The 14,734-nt window shown below is 42.7% G+C and overlaps 1 protein-coding gene across 2 annotated transcripts in view; it reads right to left on the bottom strand.

The window, feature by feature from the left end:
- Positions 1–14,734, bottom strand: part of LOC130174556 (vitamin D3 receptor A) — a 74,626-nt gene that overhangs the window by 19,546 nt on the left and 40,346 nt on the right. The window contains exons 1-3 of one of the 2 annotated variants that reach the window (XM_056384482.1): positions 8,399–8,511; positions 8,108–8,255; positions 6,441–6,571 (exon numbers count right to left, since the gene is read on the bottom strand). In XM_056384482.1, the coding sequence (XP_056240457.1) occupies positions 6,441–6,571; positions 8,108–8,253 (277 nt within the window). In that variant the 5' untranslated portion in view covers positions 8,254–8,255; positions 8,399–8,511. Of the gene's footprint in view, positions 1–6,440; positions 6,572–8,107; positions 8,256–8,398; positions 8,512–14,734 lie in introns of those variants that run through there. The other variant, XM_056384481.1, reaches the window with a different exon arrangement.

Below are 14,734 nucleotides of genomic sequence, written 5' to 3' on the forward strand. Positions count from 1 at the left end.
ACTTCACTGGTGTTTTACACTTAGTCTCCTGAGGCCTGCAGTCACTGCCGGAGTAATGCGCTGACCTCCGAATGCCTCGGCCCATATTATCCTTTTGACTCTGTGCCACAGTGACCGATTACCCATGAAGCGCTCAACTGTGCCGACAAACGGACAGACAGACAGAACGACTGCCAGACAAACCACGACTGCCAAAGGGAGACGGGCCCAGAGTCATGAGGTCAAAACACACAGATACGACGGCAACTCTGACGGCCGGGCAGCTACAGAGAAACTGTCTCACCATTCATACTCTGCACACATCAAATTTAGCACCATCAAATTACGCTATTTGTTTAGGTTTTACAGGTTTATAGCCGCATAGCGACCTTGTTCACGACCGTTGTGTTATTCTGAATAAACTGCAGTGTCCTCGAAACGGTTCAACAGGCTGAACTGTTTTATCGTCTTAATCTGTTAATGCAGCGATTTCTGATTTGTTCATCCGCTCATCCACATTGTCATGTGGCAAGGCTGCAGCTTTCAGCCTTCACAACGTTAAGTGCATGTTGGGATCAAAGGAATAAATGCACCAAATAAATACATACTTCACAGTAACTGCTAATTTAAGAGACCAATGAGATGGCATGGATGACTAAATTAAACAGCGCTCAGATCATGCACTTCATACTAAGTACTGGTTGTTTTCCTGGAAGCTGTAAACAACTATATTTGAAGTGGATTTTCAGTGATTGCACCCTGGATTGCAACCGCAGAAGCAGCGTTACGTAACCGCATGATGTGGTGATGCAGACAAACAACAACAACAGTTTGGCAACACGGGCTTAAAAAGGCAACTGAATGAATCTGACTGCTTAGCTAACCAAAGGATTTGCTTGGCTCTCATCTCTTTTAACACACCATCATTAATTAGGCTGTGGCTCCGTACCAATGTCCATCCAGTCCCAAGCCAGGAGCAGCCTGCCTAGAACCACTCCTTGTGGTGCAGCTCAAAGCCCTGATCATGAATAGGCACAGTTTGGTCAGAATTTGGCACCGGCCGTCAAAGCAGCTATTCTAAGGCCGGGACATGATTGAACCAGTCAGTTTCCAGCCAAGTTTGAGCCCTGGATGGCATCATTAAGGCAGGAGTCCACAAAAAACAACACACCATCAAAGGAACATCTTGACCACCCCACAGTGCTTGGCAGACACGGGGCAGTTTACCAAAAAGAGAGTTTGCTGTTTGGGCAGCGACTGATTGGATGTGGCGATGTGGTGCCCTGAATGGCAGAGAGGAGCGAATAAAGGAAGACAGAAAGAAAGGCAAACAGTGAGGGAGGGCTGGAGGTGGAGGTGGAGGTGGAGGAGGGGGGTTGAAAAAAAAAACAAAACAAAAACATATTAGTTTGGTAAACACCAGTAATGCCACAATGACAACGATGAAAAGGCAGAGCGTTGTGCAGGCCTGAGGTTCACAGCGGGCTTACTCATTAACCAGTCAACAGACCAGTTAAATACAATGGAGGCTGCTAACGCTCAGATCTGGTGTGATATATGTCAAGCGGGATTTGGTGTGTGGCCAAGATTTTTTTCCACCACCGCCCGCGCCAGGCCTGTGATGTTCCCGAGAGGTAAATTCAGGTCAGTCAGGCGTCAGGGCGCCCACACACACGCCGAGTGTGACGCAAAATGGCTCATCAGTAGATCGCAGTGGAAGTGTGAATGGAAAGACGGCGCGGGCGCATGAGGCGACGCCTCATTATGTCTCAGCAACGACGGAAAATATTGATTACTCGTATTGAATCTTAAATCTGAAAACTAAGGAGGTCTACGCATTAGCTAAATAGTCTGCGGGGGGATAAAGTCTTTGTTGTTCGGATTCGTCCACACCTCCGTTGACATGTTTTTGGTCTATCCCGCAATAAATCAAGCATCTGGCGAAATATGTTAATGCAGGTGTAAAGGCTGTCAAAGAGACGGAATACAAAAGAGTCAGAGAGGGGATGAAGAATATGAATTAGGGAGGTAAATGGAGGTCAGCACCGCAGGAGATGCTCCGCTACTCAAAAGACACCAAGGGCGGGAATTCAATCATCTAAAGGCTAAAACGTTTCAGAAACTCGCCTGTGATTCTAATCCTGTTACAAATACACACCCGTGCAGACAGACAAACACAGCGAGCATGCAAATACACACACACTCTCCCTCTCTCTCTCTCACACACACACACACACACACACACACACACACACACACAAGCGGGGAGGTCCTTTCCTGGCATCTCTCTAACCTCTGTCAAACAAGGACAGCGTAGGGGTGTTTACTACGCACTCAGCTGGCACAGCTCACAGAGGGCACACACACACACACACACAACACACACACACACACACACACACACACACACACACAAACACACACACACACACACACACACACAGCTCTAATCTGAATGCTGGTGAAGCTTAGCCAGAGCTGCCAATTTAAAAGAGGATGGTGTAAAGGCAGACAAACACATACCCACAAAAACACAGGATAACTGTAAAAAACAAAGATCCGTTCATGAACATAACAAACTGCCATTGAAAAACGAAGGGTTATACATGGAAAACAATAAATACATTTGTTTTCACATTTGGAAATTTTACTTAGAATGTCTCAAGAAGCCGCCGAGAAACACGGGTGTACATGTAATTGGAAGTTATTTAGTAACCGAGAAAGTTATCCTAACGGAGATGTATCTATGTATCTAATATCAGTATCTCCAGGATACAGCAGAAAGCCTGTTGTCAGTGCTGGCATGAGATTTAAAGTGAGACTGATGAAACACACAAACAGGAGTCAGATAAGCAACAGGCAACAGGACAGAAGTCACACTCACTAATAACAACCCAAACAAACAAAAACACGGAGATCGATCGTGACAATAAATACGTTTCCTCTATTAACACCACAGGCTTGTGTGACTCAACTCGAGCCCAGAAACAAAGACTCTAACATTAATGTGAGGCTTTGAACTTTTAACCAATCGATGCTCAGTGCCACACAGTCACCCTGTCCTCAGCACGTACACACACACACACACACACACACACACACACACACACACACACACACACACACACACACACACACACACACACACACACACACACACACACACACACACACACACAGTAGACACAGTGACATGGGTACACTGGCTTTTTCCTGGCTCGAAACGAGGCAAAGGTGCTACCTCAACCATGACCTACTGAACCAGGATTTATTTCTTTTAAAACAGGAAAATAAACTTAGTGCACTTTGGCTCAAAGAATACATGGACTGTGGCCTCCAGTCACAAAAATACCCAGCTATCCTCACGCTAACCGTTCTTCTTCTTCTTCTTCTTCTGTATTCTCCAGTTCATGTGTTGCAGCGAGAAATGCAAATGCAATAAGGCATCGTGAGGGTTTTCTCTTTATGTTCTCTATTTGTTTCTGTAAGTACACATACATACTGCTGGAAGAGACGGGAGTCTGTATATTTAACATGGAGGAAGGGAAATCATTTGCACATCAGGGCAAAGCCACATTAATTGCATGAGTGTGCCGACCTCACAGTCATACCAGCACATTTCTGAAAGAGACCAAGTAATTTTCCTTCCTTTTTTTTTTTTTTTTTTTTTTACTAAAAATAATACTGATTTGAATAAACTGAAGCTGAGTGCAATATGAAGCTGCCTGCTACTTGTTGCACAAGACTGAATAAATGTAACGCCTGGATGTGAAGCGCATAATAACCTTCTGGCAATTCACAATTCAATCACAGGCTGCAGACGAACACGGACCTGCCGCTTTCGGACAACGAATGTGATGGCAGTTAATCAGAGTTAATGCGAATAATGATTTTTAATGTCAAGCGCTAATTGGCTAGCCTATCATCCTGCTGCGTTTCATCTCCGTGCCACGATGGAGTGATTCTTCCTTTACGCTTACCACCGATGCAAAAATATTTATCATTGCAGACAGGGCGGCATGTGAACAACACAGCTGCCTGTAAGATCTCTATGCAGAAAAAGACACCCTAGCTATACACACACACACACACACACACACACACACACACACACACACACACACACACACACACACACACACACACACACACACACACACACACACACACACACACACACTGTATAGGCAAGCAGAGCAGCTGTAACACTCAGCAGCGAGTACAGTGAGCTTCTTTTATCTCGGGAACCTGTGCACCAGCTGCGAGACACGGAGACCATTTCATACTGATAAGAGTCTCTCCGTCTGTCTCTCTCCTCCGCCTTCACTCGGCTCTCATCTTTTCTCAATGAAACACAGACGTGCCAGTGTCATGTGGCTGTTTGTGGTCAACATGGATGTTATCGTTGTTATGATCCCTGCCCCTGCATCATCTCTGTTTCTCCCTCACACACACACACACACTCATGCGCTGTTTGTGAATGAAATGTGGTTAAGACCATTGTGCATGTCTTTGAAGAAAGAGAGCCATTGTCAAACAGGACTTTAACCCCGCCCCCTCCCCTCCCTCTGACTTCCTTCCTTCCGTTCCTCTCTCTCTCGCTTATTCTCCTCTTGTCATCTACTGCTTGTCATGGTTATGCTGATGCTCTACTGTTGGTGTTACTTCCAAATGCACATGATTTGGGAAAAAAAAAACAACAAAACAGTGCTTCCTCAGTCTTTCACATTTAAATCAGCAGTGAGAATGGCTCAATAATTGCTGGATAATGTGATAATTTGTCGTCGTGCAGATTAAAGATAGGCCTCTCTGTTAGTCGTTATGAATCGGTTGAGACAAGGTGTCATTTTGTGTTAACGTGGGCCGAGGTGATGCCTCATTCTCCTTTCACGGCACGTTCTACTTGTATTACTGTATGCATAACCAACGCGGTTATGAGCAGAGCTGTGTCAAACCGCCTTTCAATGATAAAGCAATTCTAATCTAGTTAAGATATTTTACTATAGTGTGATTAACACTGAACCGCGGTGATGATGGAAACTCCATCTGGCAGGATAAAAGCAGGATTAAAATACATTAACTATTATTTGCAGCTACTATTTGACCCAGGCCTGAGTTTACCATATGGCACAGCCGGCCTTATGCATAGCCAGTACTCTCTGTCTTTTCTCGTGGCAAATCAGATCAGTTTACAGCCGACCACCGATTCTGTTGCTTATTGTTCTTCCTCTTTGTCTTTAAGCACCGGCCAACCTCGTGCTAACCTCTCCTGGCAGTTAAAAAATGACTCAGCTTGCATTTAATGTGATTTTTTTGAGCATTCGAAAGCAATTTGAAATAATATAATCAGTGACCATTAGGTATAATTTTTATAATCAAGCATCAGTAAAACAATAACAGTAAAATAAATGACTGAAAATGAAACATTTAGTACTTAAATCAGAGTTAGGAAGGTTTTATTTTGGGTTGATGTTTTTTATGGCTTTGATTTTGATTTAAATACTGGATTTTTAGTGGGAAAAATTTTTTTTACTTTATTATCCTGCCTGGAAGCCAACATGCCAAAAATGGGAAAGCAAGACACGACAAGCTGAAGCAGACACAGCAGCACACTCATGAAACAGGCTGTTCTAACATCAGCTACAGTTAAGTCTTCTATCTGGACTGAGGGCTGCCCTCCTCTAAGTGGCTTTATGTGTAACAAGCTGGGTTGAAATTTGGCACTGGCTCAAAAAAGACAAAAAAAAAAAAACAAGTGCAAAATAAATAAATAAAAAAATAAAAGTCAACTGTATTTCATGCAGTAATGGTTGTGGTTTTCAAGCTGAGCACTGATCCTGGAGCAGCATCAGCTCTGCAGTAACTCTGACGCCTAAATGAATATTACATCAAAAGGAGATGTCAAGCAGAGGTTAAAAAAAGTCACATTTTGCCTTAATATGTGAATCCATTAGGAATCTTACCTCTGTGGCAATTTTATGACATTTCTCATTTATTTGATCCATTTTATTTACGAAGCTTAATTCTATTGCCCGTCACCAACAGCAGAAGACACGTTGTTTAGTTTTAGCATTGATGAGCTCCGGCGTTTCATTCCTTCCATTATCAAATACTGGCAGAAAGACAGCATGTGAATTTTAAAGAATCCGTTTCCTGTTTCAAAGAAATCATGAGTGTCGCCAGAGATAACACTGGGTCCACTTCAAGTACCATGAACTCGACTGAAGAAAACTGTCCAAGTGAAACTGCCCTGGATAAAAAAATTAAAAATAATCCAATCATCCAATCAGTCGTGGTTCTCATAACTAATTCCGTGTTCCTGAACACCGTTAATACACAGCCACGAATCCATTACAACACGGACGAGACATAAACCGGTGATGCTAAAACATTTACAGCTGAAGTTGTAATTTCCATCTGGAGCCACGAGGACTCAGCAGCAACTCAAAAGGTCAACTCACACTCTTTCATCATGCCGATGTCGATGCAGCGTTTGAGACGACAGGCCTGGCAGTGACGCCGGTTGTCCTTGGTGATGGTGCAGCTTCCGTTGAACGGACAGGTGAAGGAGGCTTTACGCTTCATGCTGCGCCTACGGAAGTTCAAGGTGAATCACTCGTTAATTCAGCATCATTTATTCGCTGGTGGTGGTTAAAACATTCACGCCGGGGACAGAAGGAGGAGATTGTCATTTAAAAAATTTTTTTAGTGCAAATATTTTAACCCCTTTCAAGATGCAATTTATGTATAAACACTTCAGTACAAAGGAAGACCAATTTATAGATATTTAACATATATATTTTACATAAACTTCTTCCAGTAACTTCAAATTAAACTCTACCTGAACTCTTTCATTCCACTCACAATAAAAATCCCCGTTTGAAAGGATGATGTCTTAATCTTCTCCCTTCGGCTGGCGGGATTAAAATTAATTACAACACTTCATCACTGAATTCTATTTGGATTCCTTAATGAAATATGCATGTGCGTTGTATACGTCTTTGTGTGTCCCGTGAGAGAGCGGAGGCACGACAGAGGGGGAGAAAGGGAAAAAAGGATTACGGACATCAGTGCATTTCTCTGAAAACATTGCATCCATGTTCATGTAGCCAGACAGAAAAACATGTAGCATGACATCAAAGACAGTGTGTACTGACATTAGACAGTCGTACATGCACACACACACACACACACACACACACACACACACACACACGCTCTTTGAACATTCATTTGCTATAGGTAATGGCAGCATGTACATGTATTCATATTTCAATTCAATTAACTTTATTTGCCCTCTAGGGGGCAATTTAAAGGACAATTAGAGTGGACATAAAAAAATAAAAAATAAAAACACAAATACAAAGCACACACACAACACACAACCAGTGCAAGACAAAGAAAAAAAACAATGACAATAACATGAAGCAAAAACATCAGGGCAAAGAAAGAACAATCAACAATGGTGCAAAATAAAACTTGTAATATTATAATAAGAATGACAGCAACAATAGCGCGGGAGAATGACATTACATTTGATTAGAAATTTGGCTGTATGAAAGACGGTCCTCATGCAATAAAAAACTATGTGACATATCTACAGTATAGTGCGAATATGAGGTACAAGAACACGGATAGATAGTGGCAGCGGGGTCAATGGGGAAGTCACTGTATGAGTGTGTGTGTGTGAGCAACAGAGAGGATCAGTGCATGACCCAGGTCTGAGTGTGTGAGCGCGGAGATACTCAACAAAAATAACTCTGAAAAAGAAGTAGGTTCAGGCCAGTCCTGCCTGGAAGTGAAAATAAGTCTCATTTTAAAACCTAAATATAGAAAAGACCTGAACATAAAAATCTGATTTGTGACTAACAACAGGTGGAAAATCAGAGATGCACTGACTCGGCTACAGTTTGGCAGAAAAATCACTGTTAAAGTGCGTGATGCCAAGTATAGAGCAAATGCAGATACATGATGAAAAACACCTCCTCCACATGCAAAGGCTGCTAATAACACCTCACATACAACGAGGACAAACGCACGAGTTTTCTGTAGCGCCAATATATCTGACACACCAAAAAACAAAACACACACACACACACACACACACAGGCTCAGGGGTGACACTCACCTGAAGAACCCCTTGCAGCCCTCGCAGGTCATGGCATTGAAGTGGAAGCCGGTGGCCTTGTCGCCGCACACGCCACAGATCCGCGGGGCGTTGCGGTCGAACTCGTCCGGTCCGACCACCGACGTCGTCACCGTCATGGGCTCCATCACTGAAGAAGGAAAAAAGAGAGACGACATGAGATGCTGCCGGACTGCCTCTTCGTTTCCCGTGAAACAAAAAGTTTAAAAAAAAAAAAAAAAAGACACAAAGAGACAAAAGTAAGAAATGTTTGTGTCTATTAATTTCACCAACCTCGAACAAAAGTCAACAAAAATAATCTGTTTGCTCCCTTGCTCTTGTGTTGTGTGGGACTGTTTGAGTGTGTGCTTGACGGGGAGGTGTGTGTTTTCCTCGTCTTATATAAACAGGTGTCAGGCTATTAGCATATTTAGCAAAAGCCATTGACAGCCACACTCTGCATCTCGCAGCTATTGGCTGAATGACTCGGCAGACACAGGTACACACACACACACACACACACACACACACACACACACACACACACACACACACAAGGAATCATGAAATTACAAATGTAATGGGAACCAGAATTAATGACAGAAAGAGGGCGATTTGCCAGCGGCTGAGAAATGACTGATACATTTAATACTGCCAAGCCGAAATATTCTCGACAGTGTTCATTTTTCCACACACATTCACACCATCTGGCCGTCTCCTATGAAATAAACAGGAGTGGAGTAACACACACAGGCGGGCCATCTGTGTGCAAACTAATCCTCATCTTTTTATGAAAGCTCCTCAGTCTGAACTAAGAAGTGAAGAATATGATATCTTATGAATATGTGTCAGCTGAACTGACCAGACTGCAGACACCCCGCGTAAGAAAATAACAGTTGTTCTAGTTGCTTAAAGTGAAGTTATTTCGATATGATGACTTATTTTATCATTATCACCATCCTCATCGTTATCTTAATTTATTATTTCTGAATGAATAAAGTTAATGACATTTCTGAAGCTGAGGGAGCAGCCAACAGGGAAACATTGAACAAAGGAGACCAGGTAATACAATACAGGATGATTCACAATGCAGACACACTGCACAATACACACTACAACCTAAGTACGTCTACATTTGTCCTAGAGTATTATATTCATTGAAACGCACATTGAACTTCAACTCCCCTAATATCATGCAGGCAACAAAAAATAAAATATGAGCGTTAGAGTAAAGATGTTTCGATGTTTTCCACAGTGTGATGCTTTTTTTCCCAGGCATTTCCAGTCTTCAATCAGATTTCAGTTCAATTTAAACTGACTGAAAACCAGGTAAACAGTGAACACCTTGTAATAATAAACCAACGTGCTCTTCTGTGTTGGCTTTCATGTCACACTAATACTTAAGTTTGAAATGTGCTAAATGGAGATTTTTCTTTTTAGTTAAATGGAAACACATTTCCGAGGGTGAAAGAAAAACTGCAGAAAATATGAAGAAAAGACCCAAAAAGCCACAAAGATGTGAAATGTCCAACGCAACAAAACATGGTTAATATGTTTTTAGTATTTCTATGCTCGAGAACAGAGAAGTGGACCAGAGTTGGGCCAGTTTCGAAATATTACCATAGTAAAACATCTAAAAGCAAAAATTCAAATAGGGGTCCCTGCTGCGTGGCTTCTCCAACCCGTTAACATCGGCGCCAAAATGAGAGCGAAGAGGTACGACTATCACACACAGGTGAGGTCAGCAGTGAGGCCCACGCCTTAACCAAGATAAACAAGCGGTTTATTCCCCAGTGGATGAAGTAAAACAGGACGCCATTCTGTTGTCTTACATGGACGTCATGCCAGATAAACGACAGCAAAGACCTAAAGTGGATAATCCGGCAAAACAAGGGATCTGACGGTCAAGTATTCATCCGTGTTGATGTCTCACAGTACCGCCCAACCCTAACCTGGACCGAGGAGCGCTACAGAGAAATCCCCTGTGTGACAGAGGAAGAGGTCATGTGAGGGGAAGACGACCAAACGAGGACAAAAAGAGGCGGAGGTACACGCAATGAACTTACGCACAGCAGGGAAAAGCGTCACGTGGCTACAGAATATAGCCCATGGGCAGCTGACGTGCACAGAAGTAGGACTCGGCTAATGTCAAACAAGGACAAAGAGATTCGAAGAATTGGTGCGGCAGAGCGATGGATGGTGCGACACGAATAATAAAAGAGCAGAGAGAGAGGGAGGGGGCAGGGGGCAGGGGGGAGGGGGGGCAAGGTGAGAGCGCAAGTGAAAGATAGAGACAAACACAGTCTGAGTCCATTAGCTCTCATTAAATCCCAGCTAGCTAAAAATTTCACCACCGGTTCCTAGGAAAATAGAAAACACACACACACACACGCACACACAAAGCCAGGAGCATCTAGCTGTGGAGCATCAGTCCCATTACCCAGAACACACCACACCGGGAAAGCAGGACACGCACTAACACACACACACTTCAGTGCAGGTGGAGTATTGCTTCTACAACAAGCGGCTTGTGCGTACGTGTGGATGCTTGTGTGTGTGTGTGTGTGTGTGTGTGTTTGGGTGGGTTAGCGGTACGTTGACAGGACTGATGTCACACACACACACACACACACACACACACACACACACACACCATTAGTCATCATGTCACAAAAACAGCTTTTTTCTTTCTCTCTGATGCAGCAGCAGGTGAATAATGAAATAGTTGGAGGGGTCAGGTTGGAGAGACGTTGTGTCAAACATCTCAGCAGATCTGCAAAAACAACAGCAAAACAAGCTGCAGTTTCATTAGTGGTGTTGATTAACAACGCTGTGAGTGAGCTCCGGGTCTGTAATTAACAACTCCACTGTTATTTCTCTTTTAATCACTTCTCTGTTACTGTTTTTCCCCCCGTTACGCGTTCTCTCTTACCTGTCCCTCATTTGTAACACTGCTTAATAATTAGCATTTTTACTTATTTATTACACTCAACATGATTAATGGGTAGAGAAAAGAGGGCAGACTTTCTAGCGGGCCAGACTGACGGGTAATTATATCTCTCCGTTTTTCTCATGCATACACTTTTACTACTTTTTTTTTTTTTCTACAGCTTCTTAGATCAACTTCAAGCAATTGATGAACATCTACAACATCGCCGCCGTCATCTGTTCTGTATTATCTGTTATTATAACTGATCCATGTCACACAACTTTTAATACGTTTTTTTTTTGTTTTTATCCTAATGCCAATACACTATGAGAAATAAGTAGATCAGTTGAGATTAGATTAAAACATGCCTGTTTATTTGTATGAGCTGCAGGAGAGCCTGTGTCACTGGACAAAATAGAGCTCAGTTGTGGATAATGGATTCTTCATGGATTCACGGACACTGGAGAACTGATTTATTAAACATGTTACCCGGCTAAGGTCACATCATCTCTTGTGCATGAGGGACACAACAAAACACAGAGCTGATTATGACTGTAGCGTGATCCCCCATGACAAAATTAACAGCACAGTCATTAACAGTTAAACAGCAATACCAAATAATATTCAACATTGTTCGTTTATACACGCCAGCTTCTAACTATAGAAAATCTATTTTTCTAATTACTTAATCATGCAAAACTTTTTAACATCTAGTTCTACTTTTTAATTGACAAAATGAATTAAAAATCATTTTATTGTGAAAAAATAGCTGCATCTTTAAACAGCTCCTCATCGAAGGTAAATATTTAAATCGTATTTTTCATTTTTATAGCGCTACCTGAACTGTCATATAAGGGGATATCTGAAGAGTCAGGGCATAGAATAAATTAATATTTCTATGTGCTGCTGCAGTGATTAGTTGATAAATTGATTAGTGGATCAACAACAGATTTATAACAAACTACGTTGATCATTTATTTAAGCAAAGAATCCAAACACTCTGTTGTTGAACTTTTAAAAATACTCCTTGCCCTGTATTCAGTAGCACTAACTTTAGATGTGTTTAGGTCTGTACCGGACTCAACCTTGTGCAAGGACCATTGTGAATGAACTGTTTGAAAGCTCCAAGTCTCCTGTTTCTATCTGTGCAAAGCATTTAAGGATTCTCATATTACTGCAACAGCTGTTGACACAGAATTGGTTCAGACTTGTGGCTATGGCTCCAAAAGTGTTTTCCACCCAAAAAGCACTACTGCAGGCCTTATATTCCCTCTTTATGCCAAAATAAAAGTATCAGTCTCTCTTCTACTCATTCAGACTCTCTGGTTGTAAAATTTAAAGAGTTACCTTTCAAAAAAGGAGACCGGTGTCGAAGATCACTACTTTTTTCTTTTTTTGGGTTCATTATTTTCAGGTCTGTGTCTGGTATCAGGTTGTGCTTCTCAAATGTGAAAATGCGCTGCTTTTATTGCAGTAAGTTGGAATAACTTTGGATTTTTTGGGGGGCTGCTGTACGCACAAAAATAAATAAGACATTTACTGACATCACCTGCGGCTCTAGGAAATGGTGAATGTTTATGATGAAAATACCAAACCAACTTATAATGAAAATAACCTTGCAGTTGCAGACTTAGTCCCTACATGAGCACAAAAGTATCTCTATAGTGTGTTACTAAGTCACTACAGAAGAACTCCTCCGGGTCAGGATTAGCTGCTGACTGTCCCAGAACGGCCTGTTTACAATGTACAAGTGGAACCGTGTTGTTTTGTAGTAGAAAGCCCTCCCCCGTTCACCTTGTATCCCCTGTGACAGCCTTGTGACTCCTGCCACTCACCGTACCTATAGTCCTTGCTGCTGTTGACACAAAAAAAAAAAAAAAAAAAAAATTTCAATGCTATGTCAATAGTGTTGCAAAATACTGAACGCTGACTTTTGCAAACTTTCAGTTTTTGCCAAGTTTGACTGAATGCAATCCGCGAGATGAATTCCTACCTCAAAGTGGAGGCCCGCGGGGGAGAGCACTCGCAGACTGCTATGAATAAGTAAAACAGAAAACGCTTAAATACACAAATTCTGCATCTTAACTGTGCACCACAACATTTGGAATCAAGTAAGTGAAAACATAACAAAAGCAACAAACAGTCCTCCTCATTCCAGAAGCATCAGTGTTTTTCTTGTTAACCACTCCACTGCAATAGTGTCCATTTAAACTGTGAAACACAAGCACATTTTTCTGGTAGCATCCCATCCTAAATCTCTCCGTTTTCATCCCTCTCTTTCTCCCTTTTCTATTTACTTTTTGTCTCTCCCTCCCTTTTCACTCATCACTCTCTCCCTCTCTCTCTCCTCTCATCCTCAGCTGTAAACACATTTGCCCATGTTGCTCCTGAGAGCTATGCAAAGTTGGCTACAAGTGACATCTAATGTCAACAGATGAAACATTTAGTGCGAGGGATAATCACGCTGGATTACAGCCGAGCCGCTCTGTCTGTTTTTTCGCTGATGCTGATGTAATTTTCCTCTCGGCGGCCGCGGCGGCGAGCGGAGCAGCCGAGTGCCATCTAGTCGCGTTATAATTCATAAACCCCCCTCATAGTATGTAAACACTAGGTCCCACGAGGCCGGCCATTAGGACCCCATCACCATGCAGCACTGTGAAAGAAACATTCACTGAATGATTCGGCATTCCTTACCGAGCCGCTACAGAGCGCAGTTTGTGTTATTTCGACAAGGACTGACCCAAATATTTAATTCACAAAATGCATCAAAATACGGCCGAGCCCTTTTAAAAGCAGCGACGCCGCTCGAGCTCTCAGACATAATATCGGCCATTTTAGGAGGCGGCTGTGACGGTCAACAGAACGCTCGCTGCAGCGCACGTGTTAAGGTCACTGAAGAGGGGCTTGTTGTGCATAGTGAAAACATGTTTGTGGGTATTCTAGGGTCTTCTGTGAATTATAAAATGGATTATATACTCAGAAACTGACATATAAATGTAGAGTTGTACTTCCCCACTGCTAACATTAGTGCCTAAGAAATGTTCATAGTATTAATACCAATATCTGTCGTATCGATGACCAGTTAACACTCCCTGCTGCTCATGAAGACACTGTGGAAACTGTTGTGCCTCCATCGACCTGCGTGTAGCTCTCTCGTGACTTTCTGTCTGCTTTCCTTTCCTCTTTCCCCTCCAGCCCCCTCTGTGCCCCTCGGAGGCCAGTCAAAGTGTTGTTCTGTGTTTGTCTCCATGCTTCCTATCATAAATCTGATGTTCCACTTTGCAGAAACCCGTGCAGCCTACGAGTTGCTGAACCTACAAAGACCACCGGCGGGAGAGAAGGGGAGAGAAGGTTGCATGCTGAACGATGACGTTTAGCATGTGCAATAAACTTTAAGACAGGCTTGGACTGTCAAGCTTGTGTGTGTGTGTGTGTGTGTGTGTGTGTGTGTGTGTGAGACTGTTTCCATTACATGGAGCATGAGGTGGACTTATCAATGTATTGATTAACCTGTGCCGGTGCCATCGAATATCATCACCATGATTGAGCATTTTGTCACTACAACACTGAGACTGAGCATGGTGATTGATAACGATCCGCTGGCCTTTTGCCTGTTTGTATGTGCGGTTTGCACCGTGAGAGAAAACACTTTCGAAACCACCCCCCACCCACCCACCCACACACACACACACACCCCCACA

Source organism: Seriola aureovittata, chromosome 9 (assembly GCF_021018895.1).
Source record: "Seriola aureovittata isolate HTS-2021-v1 ecotype China chromosome 9, ASM2101889v1, whole genome shotgun sequence".
Taxonomy (NCBI): Eukaryota; Metazoa; Chordata; class Actinopteri; order Carangiformes; family Carangidae; genus Seriola; species Seriola aureovittata.